The sequence below is a fragment of the Erithacus rubecula genome (assembly GCF_903797595.1).
Source record: "Erithacus rubecula genome assembly, chromosome: 2".
NCBI classification, from domain to species: Eukaryota; Metazoa; Chordata; class Aves; order Passeriformes; family Muscicapidae; genus Erithacus; species Erithacus rubecula.
The window spans coordinates 58,284,493-58,303,528 of record NC_136685.1 but is presented as its reverse complement, the minus strand read 5'-3'; the positions used below and the strand labels follow the sequence as shown (position 1 = coordinate 58,303,528).

The 19,036-nt window shown below is 38.9% G+C and overlaps 1 protein-coding gene across 8 annotated transcripts in view; it reads right to left on the bottom strand.

The window, feature by feature from the left end:
* ARID1B (AT-rich interaction domain 1B) overlaps positions 1 to 19,036 on the bottom strand; it is a 322,617-nt gene that overhangs the window by 23,862 nt on the left and 279,719 nt on the right. For 4 of the 8 annotated variants that reach the window (XM_079330952.1, XM_079330955.1, XM_079330953.1 and 1 more), the window contains 4 exons: positions 17,524 to 17,675; positions 10,079 to 10,188; positions 9,171 to 9,329; positions 3,061 to 3,270 (listed from right to left, as the gene is read on the bottom strand). In XM_079330952.1, coding sequence (XP_079187078.1) covers positions 3,061 to 3,270; positions 9,171 to 9,329; positions 10,079 to 10,188; positions 17,524 to 17,675 — 631 coding nt within the window. The remainder of the gene's footprint in view (positions 1 to 3,060; positions 3,271 to 9,170; positions 9,330 to 10,078; positions 10,189 to 17,523; positions 17,676 to 19,036) is intronic. The other 4 variants (XM_079330954.1, XM_079330957.1, XM_079330959.1 and 1 more) reach the window with 1 other exon arrangement.

Here is a 19,036-nt window from a genome sequence, read left to right as displayed (position 1 = left end):
AAGCAAATTCCTGCTCACTCTCTCCCTCCCTGACACCCACCCACACCCACCCCATTCTAATTAAAAAGCAGCTTCTAAAATATAATTTAGAAAGCAATAACAGTGTTATTCTGCAATTTGTTTGAACATTGATATGAAAAATAATTTTTTCATCCAAATAGCTACCAGCTGTCAAACAGTTCAGCTTGCAATTCATGGTTCAATTCCTTTCACTTTAGTGCATCTTGCAGGGACAGATCAATGATCTTCTCTCTGGCTAGATGAGAGGCAGAGTGAAGCCAGGCCCCTTAATTAATTAAGGCAGACTTCAAACACTCACAGCTAGTCCAGCAATACTGTGTATTACAATGCTGACTGCAACACTCCACTGTGAGTCTTGTTTGCAGTGTAAGGCTGAGAATATTGAAAGACTCTGCTCACAGGTTCCTCAAACACAGCTGATCTGTAATAATAACGAAGTTCATTTGTCATCCTGGGTGATGCCACTGACTCACTCAGCTGTACCACTTGTAGCAGCCACTGCTTTTGCTGTAACACCTGATGCCTTTGAGTGCATTCAACCAGTTAAGCAATTTCTAGGTCTGATCCAAGGAGCAGGGTCAGCACCAAAATAAATTGGCTTTAAACATCTGAGAAATTTCATCTTTTGTGGGTAGCAATTCTGATTCCATGATGTCTGCTACTTGACCTAAGGCCTGATATTTTAATGACTCCAACTTAACTTGTATAGCTAGAAAGATTACCATCAGCCATACTATTCCTTAGTCTGAGCGCCAGCAAAAAAAACCCATTTTCTTAAGTCTCTCTCAGTGTTTAATAACACCATAACTACTGCCAGTCAGCAATGATCTTTTGAGGATGGCATTAACAGCAAGCAGGTTGGCATGGCTATGCTAAATGTTTTTATTTCTTTGGTACATCCTGCAAGAACCCAGGAGTTAAAGGAGACCAGATTTTCATTAACTGCCCTTGTTGAGGCCTGAAATCCAGTTACACAGCTCTTTGTGCCTACTGGCTTACAGCTAAGTGGTGCGTAATGAACACATTGCATAATGCAAACAGAAACGTTCATGCCTAAATGCCCAGTATATTGGCATTTAAAAGAAGACTGCCAGCAGCTGCTCTGCTCATGTTGGGACCCCATCAATGGCAGCTCCTCAGATGGGGAATGTGCACCACTGCTGCACAGCTCCACTCCTGCCACTTTCCAGGCAGAGCCACGAGATGTGGAGTGCAGCAGTTGGAGCAACAGCTGTATAGAGGCCATCACACAGATGCATTTAAATAAAACTCAGCAAGCAAAGCCCTGCACCTCTGAGTAGTTCTGAACATAGTAACCATTCATGTGGGCAAATCCAGGAGCCCTCATTTTAAGTGTAAATTTTCACCAGTACTGAAGCACATCATAACTCAAGCTCCTTCAAAAATCAGTCTAAGTGAACAGCATCTATTCTTTGGCAAAGCATAATGTCTGTCACTGAAAATCAACACTGAATGTCCCAAAATAAAATAAATTTCCATAATAAGCAAGCATGAATGACTCTCTCAAATATCCCATCTGCCCCCCATCTTGCTCAATTTTTGATGCTAAGAGTCACACTGTGGGCACAATCATGCTGTACGAGGCAGAGCAGCTGCATGATACGATTTACCTGGAATAAAGTTTCTGAGCTAAAAGTAATCAAATCCATATGATGCTGAGGGGCATGAGCTCATCACTAAAATGTCAGGATAACATCTCTTACCAATACACAGCATTTAACAACTGGCAGAATGAACTATATTACATTTCTCTGCCTTCCTTTATTAATAAGTATAGCTAAAATCCCTGGATTTGAAGGGCCAATGATCTAATTCAGTAGTCAAATTCTAGGTGGTGAGGTGCACTATTAAAAATAGCTTTGAAATGGGCACTAGTTGATGTTGGACATTCCTTTCCTGAACTAACCACATAGATTATGAAAATATGTTCTCTTTTTGTGAATCTAATTTGCCATATTTTTGAGTTCAGATTTTGTAATTAGCGTAGAATTAGTGCAGAATGTTTAATATTACATTTTATATAATATTACACATGCATATTTATCTACATATTTGCTATGTTTAAGACCTCATTTTGCAAGGCATTGAACAAATGTTCTCATAAACACAGAATTCATGGATCCCTGCACTTCACAATAGTTTCTAGTGTGTAGCCAGTGATCCTCTAGATGCAAGGGATGTTTGCACAAGCATCAGGCAAGGACAGGTGACTTCAAATGGCAAATCTCAGACTGCAAGTACTGACCATTATCTCCTGCTTTCCCTTTAGATGCAAAACAGTGAAACTTTTCATTTTGCTCTGTGGTGAACAGCCTTACAGAACTCATGAATATTTTTGCAACATCCCTTTGCAAAACTCCCAAGTTAACTGGTGAGAACACAAATGAAAGCTTCTGTCTTCCATCTGTGACTTTTTTTATTCTCAGCTCTTCCTGCTTTCATTTTTCTTCAACTCATTTAGGTAAATCACCTTTTCCTTGCAATCATTGTTTGCAAGGCAATCCAAAATACCTTGTATTTCCAAACAGAGCACAGTCTGTGTCTGAGAAACAAATATACTGTACAGAGACACTTGGAATTAAAGGTTTGGGATGAAGGACTGTGTTTTAAGAATATGTCTGCAGCTTCTCTGGAGAGATGAACTGAATCGTCTTACGGGCTGTTTCTTTATTATAGGAAACACCAACTTAAAAATTTCTTTTTCCTTTTAGCTCTATCGTCTGCTTCTTACTCATAATTTTGATTCACTGGCCTTTTCCTCTTTTCTTCTCTCTCAGCAGCATTACTAGATTCCCCTGAAAACGCAACAATTTTATCTGTCTACAGCAATGGTCAAACTCTAAAGTTTTAGGGCCATTATGCAGCCCAAAATGAACTCCAGACAGCTATCAAAGCATGAAACCATTTTCTTCAACAATATTGTCAGGGCTGAAAAACCTAATGACGTATCCAGCTGGAATACTCTAGAAAAAAAGAATATTGACTTTTGAAGGTTCACTTTTAACCAGTTCCTCTCACCTGTGCTAAACCTCCGATCTCTTTGACGCAGACATAGAGCCTGAACAGGTCCAAGGGCTTCTTGCCCACAGCTGGCAGGCTGGCCACAGGCGTGCCCCTCTCCTCCATGAACGTCAGGTACCGATCCACCCACAGCTTGCGCTCCGGCTCATTTCCCAGCTCATAGACTTTAGTGATCTTCTCTCCAGTTGTGGTGGAGGAACTTGATTTCTAAATTGCAAGAAGAAAAGAAAGAGTTGGGGGAAGGGTGGGAGGGGAAGGGAAAAGAAAGTAAGAAACTCACAACACTGAAAAAGAGAAGATGTCAAACAAACTAAAGCTATCACACAACAGTCAGGAATGAAGGCTACTAGTTCAGGCACAAACAGTACATTCTGTCCATATACAGAAAAGTCAGCTTTATAAATAAAGGGCCCAAACTCCCCATTTTTGTATTTCTTTCACTGATCTGAACTTTGGATCCCAGAAGGCAAGTTTCTGATGTTGCCTCATGTCTTTTTAAGAAGAGGCAGCTCTCACAGAGTGCTTCTCATCCACTTATCTCAAAGTGCTTTGCAAGCAACTATTTTGGTAAAATTAGAAACAAGTTTGTCCCACACAAGTTTAGAAAATCCTAAAACCAAACCAATCATCTCCTCTTTGTCCTCAAAGATGGGCTAGAAAACCTGGAAGTGATCCTCTGGAGCAGGAATTGCACAAAAACAGCCTAAAGTGTGAATCATGGCAAACCAGAACATGGAGAACTAGTCCTCTCTTCAGAGTCACAAATGGTTATGCTTTGTTACCACTTCACACCACTGGTGGCCAAAAAGCAAGATGATCAAGAGTGCCTACAGTACAAGGAGATTGGTGGCAATACTCTTTGTGAACTGCCTATTAGCTGCCTGATGCAGTAAGGCTTGTAAAGAGCAACTACTCTCCTTCCTTGATGGAGTACAGATGATATCCACAGATGATATCCATCTCAGTTGTCCTGCCTTGCAAAGGGAATGTGTATTATGACCTAGGGGATACCAAGGACAGACAGCAATCCAAGCTGAGACACCACCAGGAGAAGCAGAAGAGGTGGCAAGAGCAGAATTCCATCTCTGTGGCAAAAAGGCAGGAGTGACCCTGCTTTCCTGCTGCTCTTTGGGCTTTACAGCTAATGGAAGCTCATGTTATGTTTGATTCTTTTTTTTTTTTTTTTTTTTAATGTAGAGACAGCACAAAGCACGGAGGCTGCTACACAAGCTATAAATTCTCATCCTATCTTTTCTGTGCAGTGTAACCCTGTGAGCTGGGCTCTGTGCCATGTGTGGACAGACCCTGTCACAGACCCTACCCGAGCTGCCTCAGCTCTGACAGCACAGAGGGGCTGCTGCTACAGCAGGAGGACCCTCCTACTTGCAGAAAGTGAACTGATTTGCTCAGCAGTGGAAGATGGGGAGTAGTTCAGAATTAAACACAAGGGAAAAAGACTGACATAAAGCTTTGGGAAAGGAGCCAAATATGTGAAGGGAAACATATCCTTTATGTCTGTATAGCAAAAGCCTAAACTTTGTTGTTGATTGCAGTAGACACTTCTTAAAACTCATCTAGTCAATCACTCTTTCCCTCCTTTGCCTTTTCCTTACTTTGAACTGAAGACAGACTATTGTCAAGTAAACAGAAACGCATTCCTAGTTGTAGATCTCTAAAAAAGATCCTCACTGTACCATTCACTTTGTCTATGTCCCACAGTGGTGAGGCCTGGCACTCACCACCATGAAAGAGGGATACAGCAGACTAGAACCCCACTGCCAATGACTTCAAGAGCATTGCCACCATTCATCTTGCATGTTAGCCTGAAAAATATGATACTCTGTAGCTCCTTCCAGCTATCAGCTGCAGTTTGGCAAAACTGGAAGAAAGTCAGGAGAAAAGAAACATGAAGCCAAGGGGGTGACCTAGCAGTTCCATGAGCCATTGCTGTTCTTTGCAGTGAATGGATATTAATTTTAATTAAATAAATAGCCTCCTTTAAAGTTTTCTGCCTTGCTGACACTGTAACTTCTTCACAGCAATTCTTCCTACAGGCAGATATGATTACCTTTCTTAGAAATGAGGTGCATGCCTGAATTTACTTCAGCCAGACTGAGTTGTGTTACAACTCCTACTGAAGTGAGAGTCAGGGCTAAATTTGTTTTATTAATACTAAGTGGCTGGCAGGAAATACATTGACATGAATCCCACAGATTATGCAAAGAAAGCACAAACTGATTCTGTAATAGCAACCAATTTACTGAAAGCATCACTTGCTATGTAGCTGGGTGTTCAATAAAATCAGTTTAACTCTTAGCAACAAATACACTTTGTCAAAGTTTGGGTTTTTTTGGTTTTTTTTTTTTTTGGGTGGGTAGAAAGGGGGAAGTAGGGAAGTCATGTAGCTACTAATTTGATGTTGTGGCGAGCATCAGATACCTGATCACACAGCCTGAACAGCTGAATGACCTGGAACTACCCCACTACCTTTTGCAGTAAACAAAAAGTTACTCTACTGCTCACCAGCATCAATTTTAATCTGACACTTAAGATGTCCTCTACAAAAAGGAAGGTGGAAAATTTCAGATTTTATCCAGCAAAATCATGGTGAACCATGATTAAGAAAGTTCAGATTTACCAGTTTTAGGGCTTCATTTTTATATGTTAAGATTCATTTTTTCAAATCAGAATCAGAGCAGAAAGGAAAGAGTTAAGAATTTTTCTTTCTGCATTTTCCTTCTATACATCTCAAATGATGCTGCTTTTCAGCAGTGTGGCAGCAAGCTCTAAAATGACAGTATAATCTGAAAACTTTTCACAGCTTACAGAAGGTAAGAAGTGTTTCTTACTGTGTGAGCTTTCAGGTTGTCATGCTTTGTAAAATGGGTGCAATTTTCTTCTAAAATGAAATGTTAACTTTAGAAGAATGCACTGGAGGGAAGAATGCTATTCCTCAAGAGTAAAGATATTTTTCTCTTCTCTATTTTTATAAATGTAAATGGATAAAAATGACAGATGTGTGCAAGCTAGTCTACACACAAACAAACTTCACTTTCACATGGGCAGGTTCAGCTGGAAGCCTAAATTTACCTACAAATATTAAATATTAACCCTTATAAAACAAGGGTTTAAAAAAGAAAGATCTCATTTTAAACTCAAATGAGCACATCCCAAGCAATGCTGCAAGAACACAGACCACTTTTTTTGTGTTAAGTATCTTTTCTTGTGTTAAGTATATTGATAGTTTTAGTGACAGAAGAATGCTAGTGCCAGCCTGTGGCAGGTATCTTTACTGATTTAGTTGTATTCTACTCTGCCTGCAATCCCTAGCACTCTTCCACATGATATACTGGTAGTGTTTAAACAGGTGATTAAAAAAACTCCACCAAAGTATGTGGATACCAGAGGCAATTCCCATACTTTCTTTTCAATACACCTACCCACTATTAAAACTGTATTATGTGCAGACCCTTGTATGGTGAGTCTGCAGAATCCTTCAGAGCAACACAAATTTCTGTAGGAGTTATTTTCACATGAAAGGCAGTGGGTTGTTGCTTCTTTACATATCTTTAAGGATCTATATTTATACAATTATCAACTGTTCCCTTTACTGACTTCAATGGAGAATTTGCCAATATTACATGTATTACACAGACCTCTTTTACTACAGAACAGAGTGTGCATACACAGGCAGCTAAAACTGCCAAAGTCCAATTTCTGGCAGAGGCTTGTGCAGGACAAATTCTTTTGCTAAGATTTTTCTCCTGCAAAACTCAGGAGACCCCTCCCAGGTAGCACCATGGAGGTGTAGTGGCGTTCAGGTGTATTCACTGTCATCTTTATGAGCACCTATGGACAGTGAACAGCATTTCATGAGGTCTTTATAATCCACTGTTTTATTCATGTTGCAGTGACCCTGCATAGTTTACAACCACACTTGAAATGTCTCTTTGAAAGAATTTCAGAACTACCTCACCACTGTCAGGGATGCACATCATATGTAAAATTGGCCTAGCAGAAGTGTCCTTCTCCTGACATACCCAGAGAGGCCTCAAAACCTAATGTTCAACAGCTCTTCCTCCCCATTTTCTCATGCCTCACTTCCACACAAAACAGCTGAAAGAGAGGATCCACTTAGTAGGATCACAGGTATACCCTGAAGTGAATCAGAGACCATTCACCTCTGCTTTTATTTTCTACTGGAATGGACAAGTTGTAGCACATGAAGCAGCTTTCGGATTTAATGAACCAATTCAGGCTGTTTTCAAGTGTAACAAAATGCCTTCAATCAATCGTCCCAGTCTATGGCAGGCTGCTGGTGAAGTCAGTGAAGGTATCCAATCCACTGGCCTCATAGGTAAAAAGGGATCAGCTCATTTGCAGCACTTATTTTTCTATTATTCAAGCATTGTATTTATCCATGTCTAACTGAAAATTTTAGAGAGAAGGACATTCAGAAGAAATTGAAAGCACACATTTCCTCATTTATTTTTTCAAATGTTATATTCTGCCTATAACCTATAATTTATTTATATGAATAAACCTGCATATGTTCATGATGGCTCCAGGATTTGCTATGCAGTTTATGCAATGAGCTCAGGAATTGCTGTTTGGTTGTAGAAGAAGCACTTGATGTGTTAGATAGCCTGTGCAATAACTCTCTTGCTGTCCTCCAGAAAACTGCCCAAACAAGCAATACCTCAAACATCACTACAAAGAAAACTAACAGAATTTTTGGTGTCACCCTTTTACAAATGCTTCTAAGAAAATGATGAGACCTTGTGGGAACAAGTAACATCAGCTGCCTTCTGAGACTCAAAGTTGCTGTCAAATCAACATCCAAAGATTTAAGTGGTGCATTTCATGCCATGCTGCCCCCTTGCTCAGGGGATTCTGTAAATATCTGGGTTTTGGATGGTTAGATCTCTTCCCCTCTGACTGGCCTTCCTCTGTTTGCCCTGAGAGGCACTCTTCAACATATCACTTTGTAGAAGTTGTTATCAAAGGATCATTGCTAATTTAAGTGCACTTTAACACTGGGGAAAACCCCCTTTATATTCTGCACAAGAACATATTACATTATCTTTTCTACAGAGAAATTACAATCATTTCTACTTTTGATAAAAAGAAGTGAGAAGAACAAAATATATTTATTCCTAATTATAAAAAAAAAAAACAAAGCAAAAATGACCAGATGGACATTTGCTCCCCATAGACCATATCACTCTTTTCTATATATGTATATAGATTTTCTAGGTGTGTGCATATATACAGATAGAAAGATAGATGATGAAATTTGGTTTTAGTTCCACACATCTCTCTCAGGTATTTCTTTACAACCCGTAAGAGAATGATTAAACATTACTCACTTAAAAAATAATTTTCTAAAAATGTACATGTATCAGGGTCTTTTTTCAGCACAGTCTGGGTTATTTAAAAATAACTAAATGAAGCAAATCAGAAACAATTTTGGTTTAGACTGTGCCTTGACAGCGTAATGGCTGTATTTCCAAATACACAACTCAAAATTAAAAATGTTTCAAAAATATAAATGGCAACTTTTTTGTGGTGCTGAGTCTAATTTAACTTTTGATGGGTATTAGTTTCAACAGGGGAGAAGATTCCTCATTTTGTTTTGTTTTTTTTTTCCCCCTAAACAATCCTAATAAAGACAAGTGCAGCAACCAGAGTGAAGTCAGTTGTGTGAAGGAGTTTGGGCCCAGGAACAGAAATGGAATTGTTCTTAACAACACAGTCGGCATGCTTGGAAGCTGATGCATTACAGGAAGGATGTTTTCTTCACAACAACTGCTGTTTTACCAGACAGCACACTTGCATGATGCACACAATTTTACTCTTTCTTATTTCAAAGTACTGTTGGGACAAATTTTGCCCTTGGATAAGCATGCTCAGGCCCCACTGAAGCCAGGCAGTGGAACTTACAGTCATGTGTCCGAGAGCAGAATTTGTACCCAGTGTTATAAAGAAAGAAAACTGTTTAGTGGATAAATAATAAAGAAAAGGAATTTACAAAACAAACAAGCAAGCATTAAAATATAATTAATTACAAAAAATGAACAAAAACCAAAATAACCAGAGCCACTTACAGGGCTTGATGGAGTCTTTGGCCAGCCTGGGCTGCTAATGCTATCACTTTCATCTCCATGAAATGAGGAGATGCTAGCAGAGCTTGGGGACATTGGGGAAGGGACTGGCAGGTTGCCTGGGGTTGGGGGCTGAGAAATACCCTGAGAGCTGTAGCTATCCTGTGGTAGAGGAATACAAAAAAAAAAAATATGACAAAGGCAGGGCAAACTTTATTAAAAACAAAAAAAATACATCCAGTTTAACAGACTGACCAATTATTATATATAAAATATATATAAACAGAGAGACACATACAGAAAACACACACATATATAAATATATTTATATATATATATATAAAAGGTATTAAAACAACATAGTTAATTAGTATAATTTGGGAAGCTTGCTGGATGCTTGGCTAAAGTCACTAAGCCACCATGCTTACTTCAAGCTCACATGAAATGCTAAGCATGGGTTTCCCATTATGAAAGAAACAAACAAAAACAAGCCGTTCACCTTATTTAATGAAATAAGGCAGGAAAGCAAAATATTAAAGTATGTTGCTGCTGGGGCCAAAACAAGAAGCTATAACTGAAGGCAGAGAAAAATGGCTGCAAGGGCTGAAACCAGGCAAGACCCTTCTTTCCCACCCACCTGGCACAGCCAAATGCCCACGCAACTTTTGGCTTGGGATGCTTTGCCCCGCAAGTTAAAATGCCGTAAGAACTAGTAACTTTCAGATCCACACAACGAAGAAAAAAAAAGAAACAAACGAACAAAATAAAACCCAAAAAACAAAGAGATTGCACGTGAATGGAAGGGCATGCAGGAAAGAACAAAAGTGGGTAGGCCAAAACCAGGAGATGAAGGACAACACAGCAGACTCCTGCGGGCGGAACCAACACCACGTGCGGGAGGTGGTCAATACCTTTGACTTGCTCTCGGGCTGGGGGGCTCCTTCTTCTTTGCCATCTGCTTTGAGAGGAAGGGGGAGTTTGGACTCACCAGGTGTCATCATATCTGCAAGACCCATAGGTGCTAATCGAAAACAGGAGAAACAGTTAAGCATGACTGTGTTTGGCTTTGTAGAAAAAACACGCTTCCTGCTGCATGGTTGGGGTGCCATGTGAAGGAGAGGTTTTCCCACCTCTGTCCGGTTATTCTAGCATCCGGAAACCTGGAAACCTCTTCAGTTGAATTGAGGAAACAAAGGAGAACCAGCAAGAAGAGAATACGAGCACCATGCAACAACAACCACCACTTAACAGAGTAGAGTTCATTCTTCATGCTGCTGGTGCTCTTCAACTGTCTCTGCATTTGACCACAACATTTTAACACAACAAATCTATTTTAATTACTGCACTCTCCCTTTAGCAATAGACAAACGTAAGTGAAAACAATGCACATTCTGCTTGCCATGTTGAATCCAAGAAAAAAACGGAATTTTCCAATTACTTCTGCATTAAGGCTGGTGTCCAGCAGATAATTCCTGCCCCTACCAATTTCAATATGAATGGCTCAGCCACTGTGAGCCTTAACTACAGAATTTCAAGCTGTAAACCATGCTCTGTTGGAGAACCAGCACTTAGCTTCTTCCTCCTGCCAAAATGAGGTGGGACTGTAACGAACACACAAATGTCTTTCTCTGATAATGGCACGCAGTTGGCTTCCCAGGGGTGCAAGGAGTTTAAGGGTATTTTTTTATTTGAAGATACAAGTGCCAAGTATAGTTTTATTGCTGCAGAGCTGCTGGATTCCTGGATTTCTAGAAAGATGCAAGAAGAAACATCCAGACAAACAGACAGAAAATACTGGGCAGAGCAGATGCTAGGAGGTGCCACGACACTGAATCAATGCAAATAACTAGAAAACAGCAGCAAGACACCAGGTAATTCTTTGCCTGCTGAAAACCACGTGCGTAGCATTTGTGAAAGGCTGGATTACCTTCCATTTCTCTGCTTTTAATCCCCCTCATGCCCTTTTTTCAAAGGATATGAAAAACATACAGAATAACCTCAAAGACATTAAAAAAGAAAAGATATATCCCAAATGTAAAAATGTAAGAATCAGTAAAGCATCATTGTCTTTACCAGAGTAGTGTGGCTCTCGCAAAATGACAGTGCTGGCTTGCACCAGGCAGCAGGCACACTGCACAGTGAGCCAAAGATAGGAGGGGGAAAAGAAGCTTTAAAAATACTTCACAGATTGCCCACTACAAAATGATTATTGCACATATTCATGTATTACTATGTTTTAGAAAATAATTAGTTTTAATTACAGCAGTGAGAGCATGAGCAGGACTCTAGCGAATACGCTGGCAAGCTTTGCAGTGCTAATTTGCTAATATCTTTAGCATCACTGCAGGTTGAGACTCTGGCTCTGCCAAAAAAACCTACCCAGCCATGTGCCATGTGAGTTTACAACTGTATGCTCAATATCCAGCTCTGAACTGACGGTGTTTTTCATGGGCACATTTTCTTGTTTTTTCAAAGCACATTTGTAGCCCAATCAAGCCCTTAAAGTCATCACAACACATAAATCATAATTGAGATTTAAAAAAAAAAAAATCCTTGCAATACTCCAGACTTCAAGAATTGGAACAAAAAGCCTTTTACAAGTGATGCAGCTGCAGAGAAAAATCTATTGGGATCAGCTAAAAATGCTGTTATTTTTATGTATGTGTGTGAAATCTCAACAAAACAGCCAGTCAACACGCTACTGGGGAAGTCAGCATCCACTAAGCATTTGATTTGTATGCATTTTGCCCTTATATTCTGCTTGAGAAGCTGGGGCAGCCTGTGACCATTCTCAAGAGAAGGATGGCAGCCTAACACTTATGTACAAAATGGTGAAATATACGCCACAATATGGTTTCAAACTGGGATGCAGAACTTTTACACAAAATCCATTTTAATAGTTAACACATTTCATGCTGTGAAAGTGCTAAAAAAGAAGTCTTGGGTTTTAGTTTCAAAGCAAGCAAAGCTGACCCTTCCCCTATAAAGCAATTTTAGAGAGGTCAAACAAAGGGGAATTAATGATCACGCTTCTTCACCAGAATTCCACATAGCTAAATTCTCTGCTGATATCTCACTCTTATCTAGTTGGCACATCATACGTCTATATTATAAAGAATTTTAAAATTCTGTCTGCTTCTAGTAGTCCTGTTTCCATCAGAACTCCCTTATGAAATCTCTGTTCCAGAGGAGTTCAAGTTAACACCTCATATAAAGGGCTAGTAACTCCAGTCAGTTGATTATAACACACATTCTGACTTCTATCAGTCATGCTCACAAATGCAAAAACACAGGTCCATTTTAGCTTTTGACTATTTCTTGTAGGCATATGAAAATGTAACTATCAGGAATTGGAGACAATTATGAAAAAAAAATAATAAAGTTACCCAAATTCTGTTTCACTTCTTGTTCTGGAGCATTCGGTTCATCTACATTATTTCTTTCTACCTCTAAGAGGAGAACTGTAAGTATTTTACTGGCAAACTGCAAGGTTGTCTATTTTCCCTATAGCTTTTACCCAAGATGTTTCCACAGCTATTTTTCTATCTGCTGTTAAAATGCTGTTTCGTAACTTCTTGCAAACATACTCTCCAGCGATTTGTGAGAAGACATTCTTTCACTTTTTTTAGCTAAGCGGTACAGCAAGAACATTGTTTTGACCCTTTCTGAGCAGTGAAATACTGTTATTGTCACGAAACTGCTAAAATAAGACACAGGCTCTTTCTACACAGGTACTAATAATTCTGCCTGTGAAGTACAGACCAAAGGAGAAAACATCGTAGAGAGGAAGATAACAGGGAATCTTGACTCAAGAAGTGTTGTGGCGTACTGTGAATAGGTTTCAAGTACTAGCCTCTGGCTTATTATAAGAATTTAAGAGCTAGAATGATTTCAAAAAGCAAGTATAGGTCAAGGTCCTGAATTAACTATTCCACACTGAATTTAATGTACTCAAAGGCAGATATTGACATGAGTAAAACTGCAGCAAAGAATTCTTTTTTGCTAAAGGCTGCTCTACCAGTCCCAGAAGATGATGAAATACTGTAGAAGCAGCAATATACAAACATTGTTTTTCTCTTTATTGATAGTGTGATAACAAATCATGCTCTACAAAACAGAAACTCCCTCCTCTCTCCCTTCTAACTCTAGCACTCTCACTCTGCAAAAAAAAAAAAAAAAAACAAAACAATGGAAAAGCAGTGAATTAGTGACTGTGGAGCTGACAAGAGGATCCCCTGGTTTGATGTCCACTGGAAAAAAATAGAAGAGGGACAACAGCACTGCCCAGTGTCCTGCCATGAATGATCCTCCAGCTCTGGGGATGAGTGCAGCCCAGTGTGGTTGGGGACCCTATCTGAATAGGATGAGTGAGCCACCAGGGATCTCAGTGTCACACTGCCTTTCTGCAGACAAGTCTGTGCAAGGAATGACAAGTCCAAGCAGTTTGGGACATGGGCATCTCTACGCCAGGTGCTGGCTTGATTTACAGTCACACAGTGACCACTGGATCATGGTCATCACTTGTTTGGAGTATAGGTGATGGCACACTTCAGTTCTTACCACCTACTAACAACCTCCAGGAAGTTTCTCTAAATGTACATTAATAGCTCCCACAAAGATATCCATTAGAGGAAAATAAAAATCTGAAATTTGATCTGAGGTATCAATTTTTTAGAAAAATGCAAACAAACTGCAAAACAGAAAAAACCAAAATAAGTTTCAAAAAAATATTTCACCTGCATAAATATCATTGCTTTTCCTGTTAGAGGTACATCCAAATAAATACCAAGTCAAATATACAGCATATTTATGACTTTTAGTATTATTTTAAAGAGTGTCCCTTTAATTCCTTTAGTGCAAATAATTTTTCCTAGAATTTCACATTTTATGTAAAGTATTATGATGTTAAAAGTCAACTGGGAATAATAATACCCAGAAAAAGAAATGTTTCAGTAAGATAGAGGTACTGAAATAAGGACAGTATCCTTGAGTAGTAAGGAGATTAATGCCTTTTTATTGGTTTGTTCATCTCCAGAGGTAGCAGAGATTGTGAATGCCAGTTTCTATGCAAGAACAATATAGAAACCTGCGAGATATAAACTTCATATTGCTTCTTTTTAAAGTTAATTTACTAGAATTAACAAAGCTCATAGCATGAACTATATTGGGGGCTGTGAATTTCCTCCTTATTATATGCATTTTTAAAGCTGGAATTTGAAGAAGAGGGGGGAAAGTCTAAAATATAAACAGGTAATATGAACTCATACAATAAAAGGACAGCAGCAGTTATACCATTTTTCTGAATGGCAGTTTGTTCCATAATTGTGAAGGGATTCTGACACCTTTCTCCTGAAGCTTTTGTTATTGTTATGGACAGAATACTCTATTAGAAGAATCTGTCTTCTTTGATCTTGTAATTTCTGTGTTCCTAAACCACTCTGCATCAGCACAAGCTGGTGATCTGCTGTTTGATCCACAGTCACTGATGAAGTATCAGGATGCATAACTGCAGCATGATTTTCCTTTCAATTGTGACATTAATTAAAAAAAAACTAAAGACAAAAGGATCAACTAGCAACGAGGAGTTAGAAACACTACTAAAAATGGGTGACAAAACCAGCGTTAGACATAGCTGTACTGAAGCTCCAACACCATATGAAAACAATTCCATCATTTATCAACAATCTTCTATTTTTCCCTGCCTCTCAACAGGAACAAAACTGCATCCTTCAAAACCCAGACAATGAAAAAACTAACTTCTCCTTATTGCTCACCTTAGGTTTTTACTAGCCTCCATCAAAACCACAGTTGTGGTGTGAGCAGATTAACCAATGTCCTCACTCCAGCAGCAGCCACTCAACTGCACTTGGTTTTAGTCCTTCACATTGTCTGAACCCTGGTTTATCTGAGAGATGTGTGATTTTATGCTAATGGAGCAGGGAGGAAGGGGAGGCTGAGGAGCCCCATGGCTGAATTGGTCTTCCTGCCACAGAATATCCTGTTTTCAAGCCCCTAAAGAGGTATCACCTGTAGGTTCTCCACCTCATCAAATGCAGGGCCAGAGCTGACCCTAAAGTGCATCCCCAGCTCAAGAAATTATTATTAAAAGTACTGAATTTACACTTGTCTTAAGCTTCAATTTTTTTTTGGACCCAAGCAGAAAGATGAGTCCAGACAGGAGGAAATGAGGCATTCCCATAGCATTTGCACTCAGCAATGTATTCACACCTAACTTTCTCTGGTGTTGTGTGTGTCCATCTCCTCCCCAACACTGTCTCCTGGAGCTCTGTAAAGCAATTCTAGATGCATGTCTGCTCCCACACAGACTGAAAGAGGTGCACTGAACTCCTCTAGTTCATCTCATACTTACTTTCCATTGGGTAATCTCTGAATTAATAAAACTGGAACAAAAGAAAACCTCACATATGCACTGGCAGAAAAAGCCCTGATAAATGTTTAAATTATTAAAAATCCAATATTTCAGAATGCATAACACAATAAAAAGAGTATGACTACCCCATACAAAAGACTGCTAGGATAAATGGTCTTGCATTGAACAGATTTCCACTGTATGAAATAACGAATGGCTGAATTATCTGAACAAAAAACCCTCTGTGAATCTTCCTTTAAACTGGTTATTCCTTAGGAATACATAAATCTTCTTAGGCAGGGCACTCTGCCATCTGTTTGCTGTTGGTTATTTTTGCAGCTCTGGGGGCCAACGGAAAAGGGTGGAAAAATTACTTCTGCTAATAGCAAAACAGAATTTATAGCACAGTTTCAATGCTCAGAAGTAATTTTATTTCAGCAAGCCAGACAAAACGCATAACTACACAAACAAAACATAATATTACCTGGGACAGCTCTGGTGGGGAAAAAGCAAGCTATTATCTAATGCTCTTTCCAATAGCTTGTCCCTCTTCATTCAGATGGTGCAGTGTGCATGTCTGGGCTAGCCAATAGATTCCAGGCCAGCACTGGAAAAAGCCTTCTTTTTTCTTTTTTTTTTTTTTATTTTTTTTTTCTGTCTCTCTCTTTTTTTCCTTTTTTAATCTTACAGCTTCCTTTTTTCTGCTAACCAAAATGGTATCATAATGTTCTTGAAATATAAGACACTGTTCAGTGTCTCAGCAGCTCCTATGTAGAGGAAAGAAACTCTCTGGACATACCAGACACTAGCACCTCACTGTGGTTATTTTCCTCCAAAGAAGCTGGAACATATAGAATTGATAGGGAGAAAAGACAAGGAAAGGTGCAAAGGATATAAGAATTATACAGGCTAAGAGGGGTAGAGAAAAAGATGTGAAAAACCTGTCTCATGGTAAGACATGAGTAGTAAGGCATTTCTTAAGAAATAAACAAAAGTAGAAACAAAAACAACTAAGAAACAACATCATATTACCTTAGCACAACCTATTCAACTTTCAGAAAAAACTTTAAAACCCCCAATATTTCTAAAAGGGATAATATAATCAGTAAAGCAGAAACTCCATGACTGGAATAAGTACTTGAGAGGATCCGCTTCAGGGTCATTGAAACTCCATCCAAACACAGCACAATCAAAGAATTGATCTTTGCTGAAGTATTATCTTGAAGGAGGATAATTGCTAGAAATTCAAGCTGAATATGGACCATGAAGCACATTTGTGCAAAACTGTATTCACCTTCTTCAGAGTCACACACAAAGCTACAAGCAATTGTGAACTCATAAACCATGAGATGAAGGATAAATCCAGGAGCTACATTGAATATGCCTTTTTTTTTTTTTTTTGCAAAAGGAAGTCATGATAAAATTTTGTATACTGATACTTAAATAAGTAAATGAGGAAACTCAAAACTCTATATAAATTTTGGAAACAGTAAATATGGCCTATGTTTTCCAAACAGAACGATTATGTCAAGAGCTCAGCTTACAGCATCTTCAAGTCAGAGCAAGTGCACACATCATTTTTAAAATGACTACCATGTTAAATATCTGAAAATGCAGCTTTAGCAAGCAAGATGCTGAAAAACAAAGACAACCTCTTAAAACAAGAAGCCATTCTCCTTCCCTTTCTTGCAGACACATACACACAAATGTACATACACCTGCTAGTCAACATCTATGTAAGCTGAGTCTCAGTGATGCAACTGTGCAAAACCGTGTACTCAACAACGTGCTGTGCAGAAGGACTTAATGAAAAATGTATCAGTTACTGTACCAAAAAAAGGTGAGTACCTACTTAGCCTAATTTCAAATCACCCCAAAGTACCCATGAGGGGTGAATCAGATGAAGAAGGATGTTGCTGTCCAGCAGCCAGGGCTGACAGGTTAAGCAGGTTTATGGAGGAAGGTCACTGCTGGAAGGGCACTCACCGTTACCTGCCGAGCTGTTGACCATGCTGGGGGCCATGCTGTAGGGAGGAGCCTGCGGGTTCATCAGCCCGGAGCTGTTGTTCATCGGCTGAGTGTAGGGGGAGCTGGAGCCCATAATGCCGCTCTGATTCATGGCAGGAAAATTGCCTTGCCTGGGAAAGAAAGCACATGCACAACATCTCATTACTGACCTCATTGCTGAAGATGCTGTGGTTTGTCACAGAGCACATCACCTATTGTTTGTAAGGAGAAAGCAAGCAATTAGCTCATTTTACCTATGTGGAGAGCTTTGAGTTAGTCTTGAGCTAATTATCATATATGTGAAATAGAACTGGACTGAAGACTAATTTCAAGAGAGGTACACAGTCTTTCCATGTCACTATCAATCAGAACAAAAATCCAGCTCACATTATATTCCCTGATGTATATACCTACACATTGCTGAGTAGACAGCAATGTGATTAGGAGTCAAAATTTGAACCTAGTATTGGCATAAAAGAAAATCCCGTACATTCTTACAATTTTGACCATGTAATAGCAATCCTCACCTGCCAGAGCTTAATAAACAGTGAAATGACCAAAAGAAAAATGGGTACCACAAACTCAGTTTCTGATTTCTGCATCTGTTACTGCGTTAAACAGTGTTCATCTGTATGTGTCATCTATGACCAATCTTTCAAAAAACTCTATACATATTCCACTTCTTGTTGAAACAGGACACCTTAGCAGAACTATTTTGCTTTTGAAAATTAATCCCATATTTGTATAATGCTTTTATAACTGAGACTTAAATTTGTCTCAAAAACTGCCCTAAATGAAGCCCTTGCATAATTCTCCACATGCTCAGACCAAGTATTTTGAGAGCCTAAAACTTATCTACTTTTAAGTTATAAGAAGTATCCAAGTATACTTGGTACCTGATTTATCAAACTCTATAGACAAACCGAGGCACGAGGAAGAAAAAAATCCAATTCAATTAAGCACGATAACCCAATGTAATGCATGATTCAACTTCAAAAATAACCTTTTATTTTAATGCATAAAACAAATTACCTACCTTTTCTTAGTATAGTTGAAGACTGCATGTATTATCATATGTATATGAATAACACTCATACATATAAAATAATACATATGAATAAAAACACACAGAAAAATACTTACTTGTATATTCATAGGAAAATACATAGGAAAATACAAAACTCAGACCTCTTTCTTCAGTGTGCCCCCTGTACATTTCTGCTGCTTTTCCAAATAAAAGAAACAAGAAAGCAACCATCCTTTTACACAGCTTTAGTACCTGTCAACTTTTATTTCCTTACAGAAACAAAGCACTTAATTTCATCCTACAGGAAGAGAAGGCTGAATGACCAGGTAGCAAGATAAGAATTTTGGGAGAAATTCTACTTTTAATTATTATATGGTGTTCAAATCAAAAAGACAACTCCTAAATCAAGAACCCTGAGTAACTTCCATGGCTTCTTATTTTCTCCAAACTCATGGCAGATTCTTA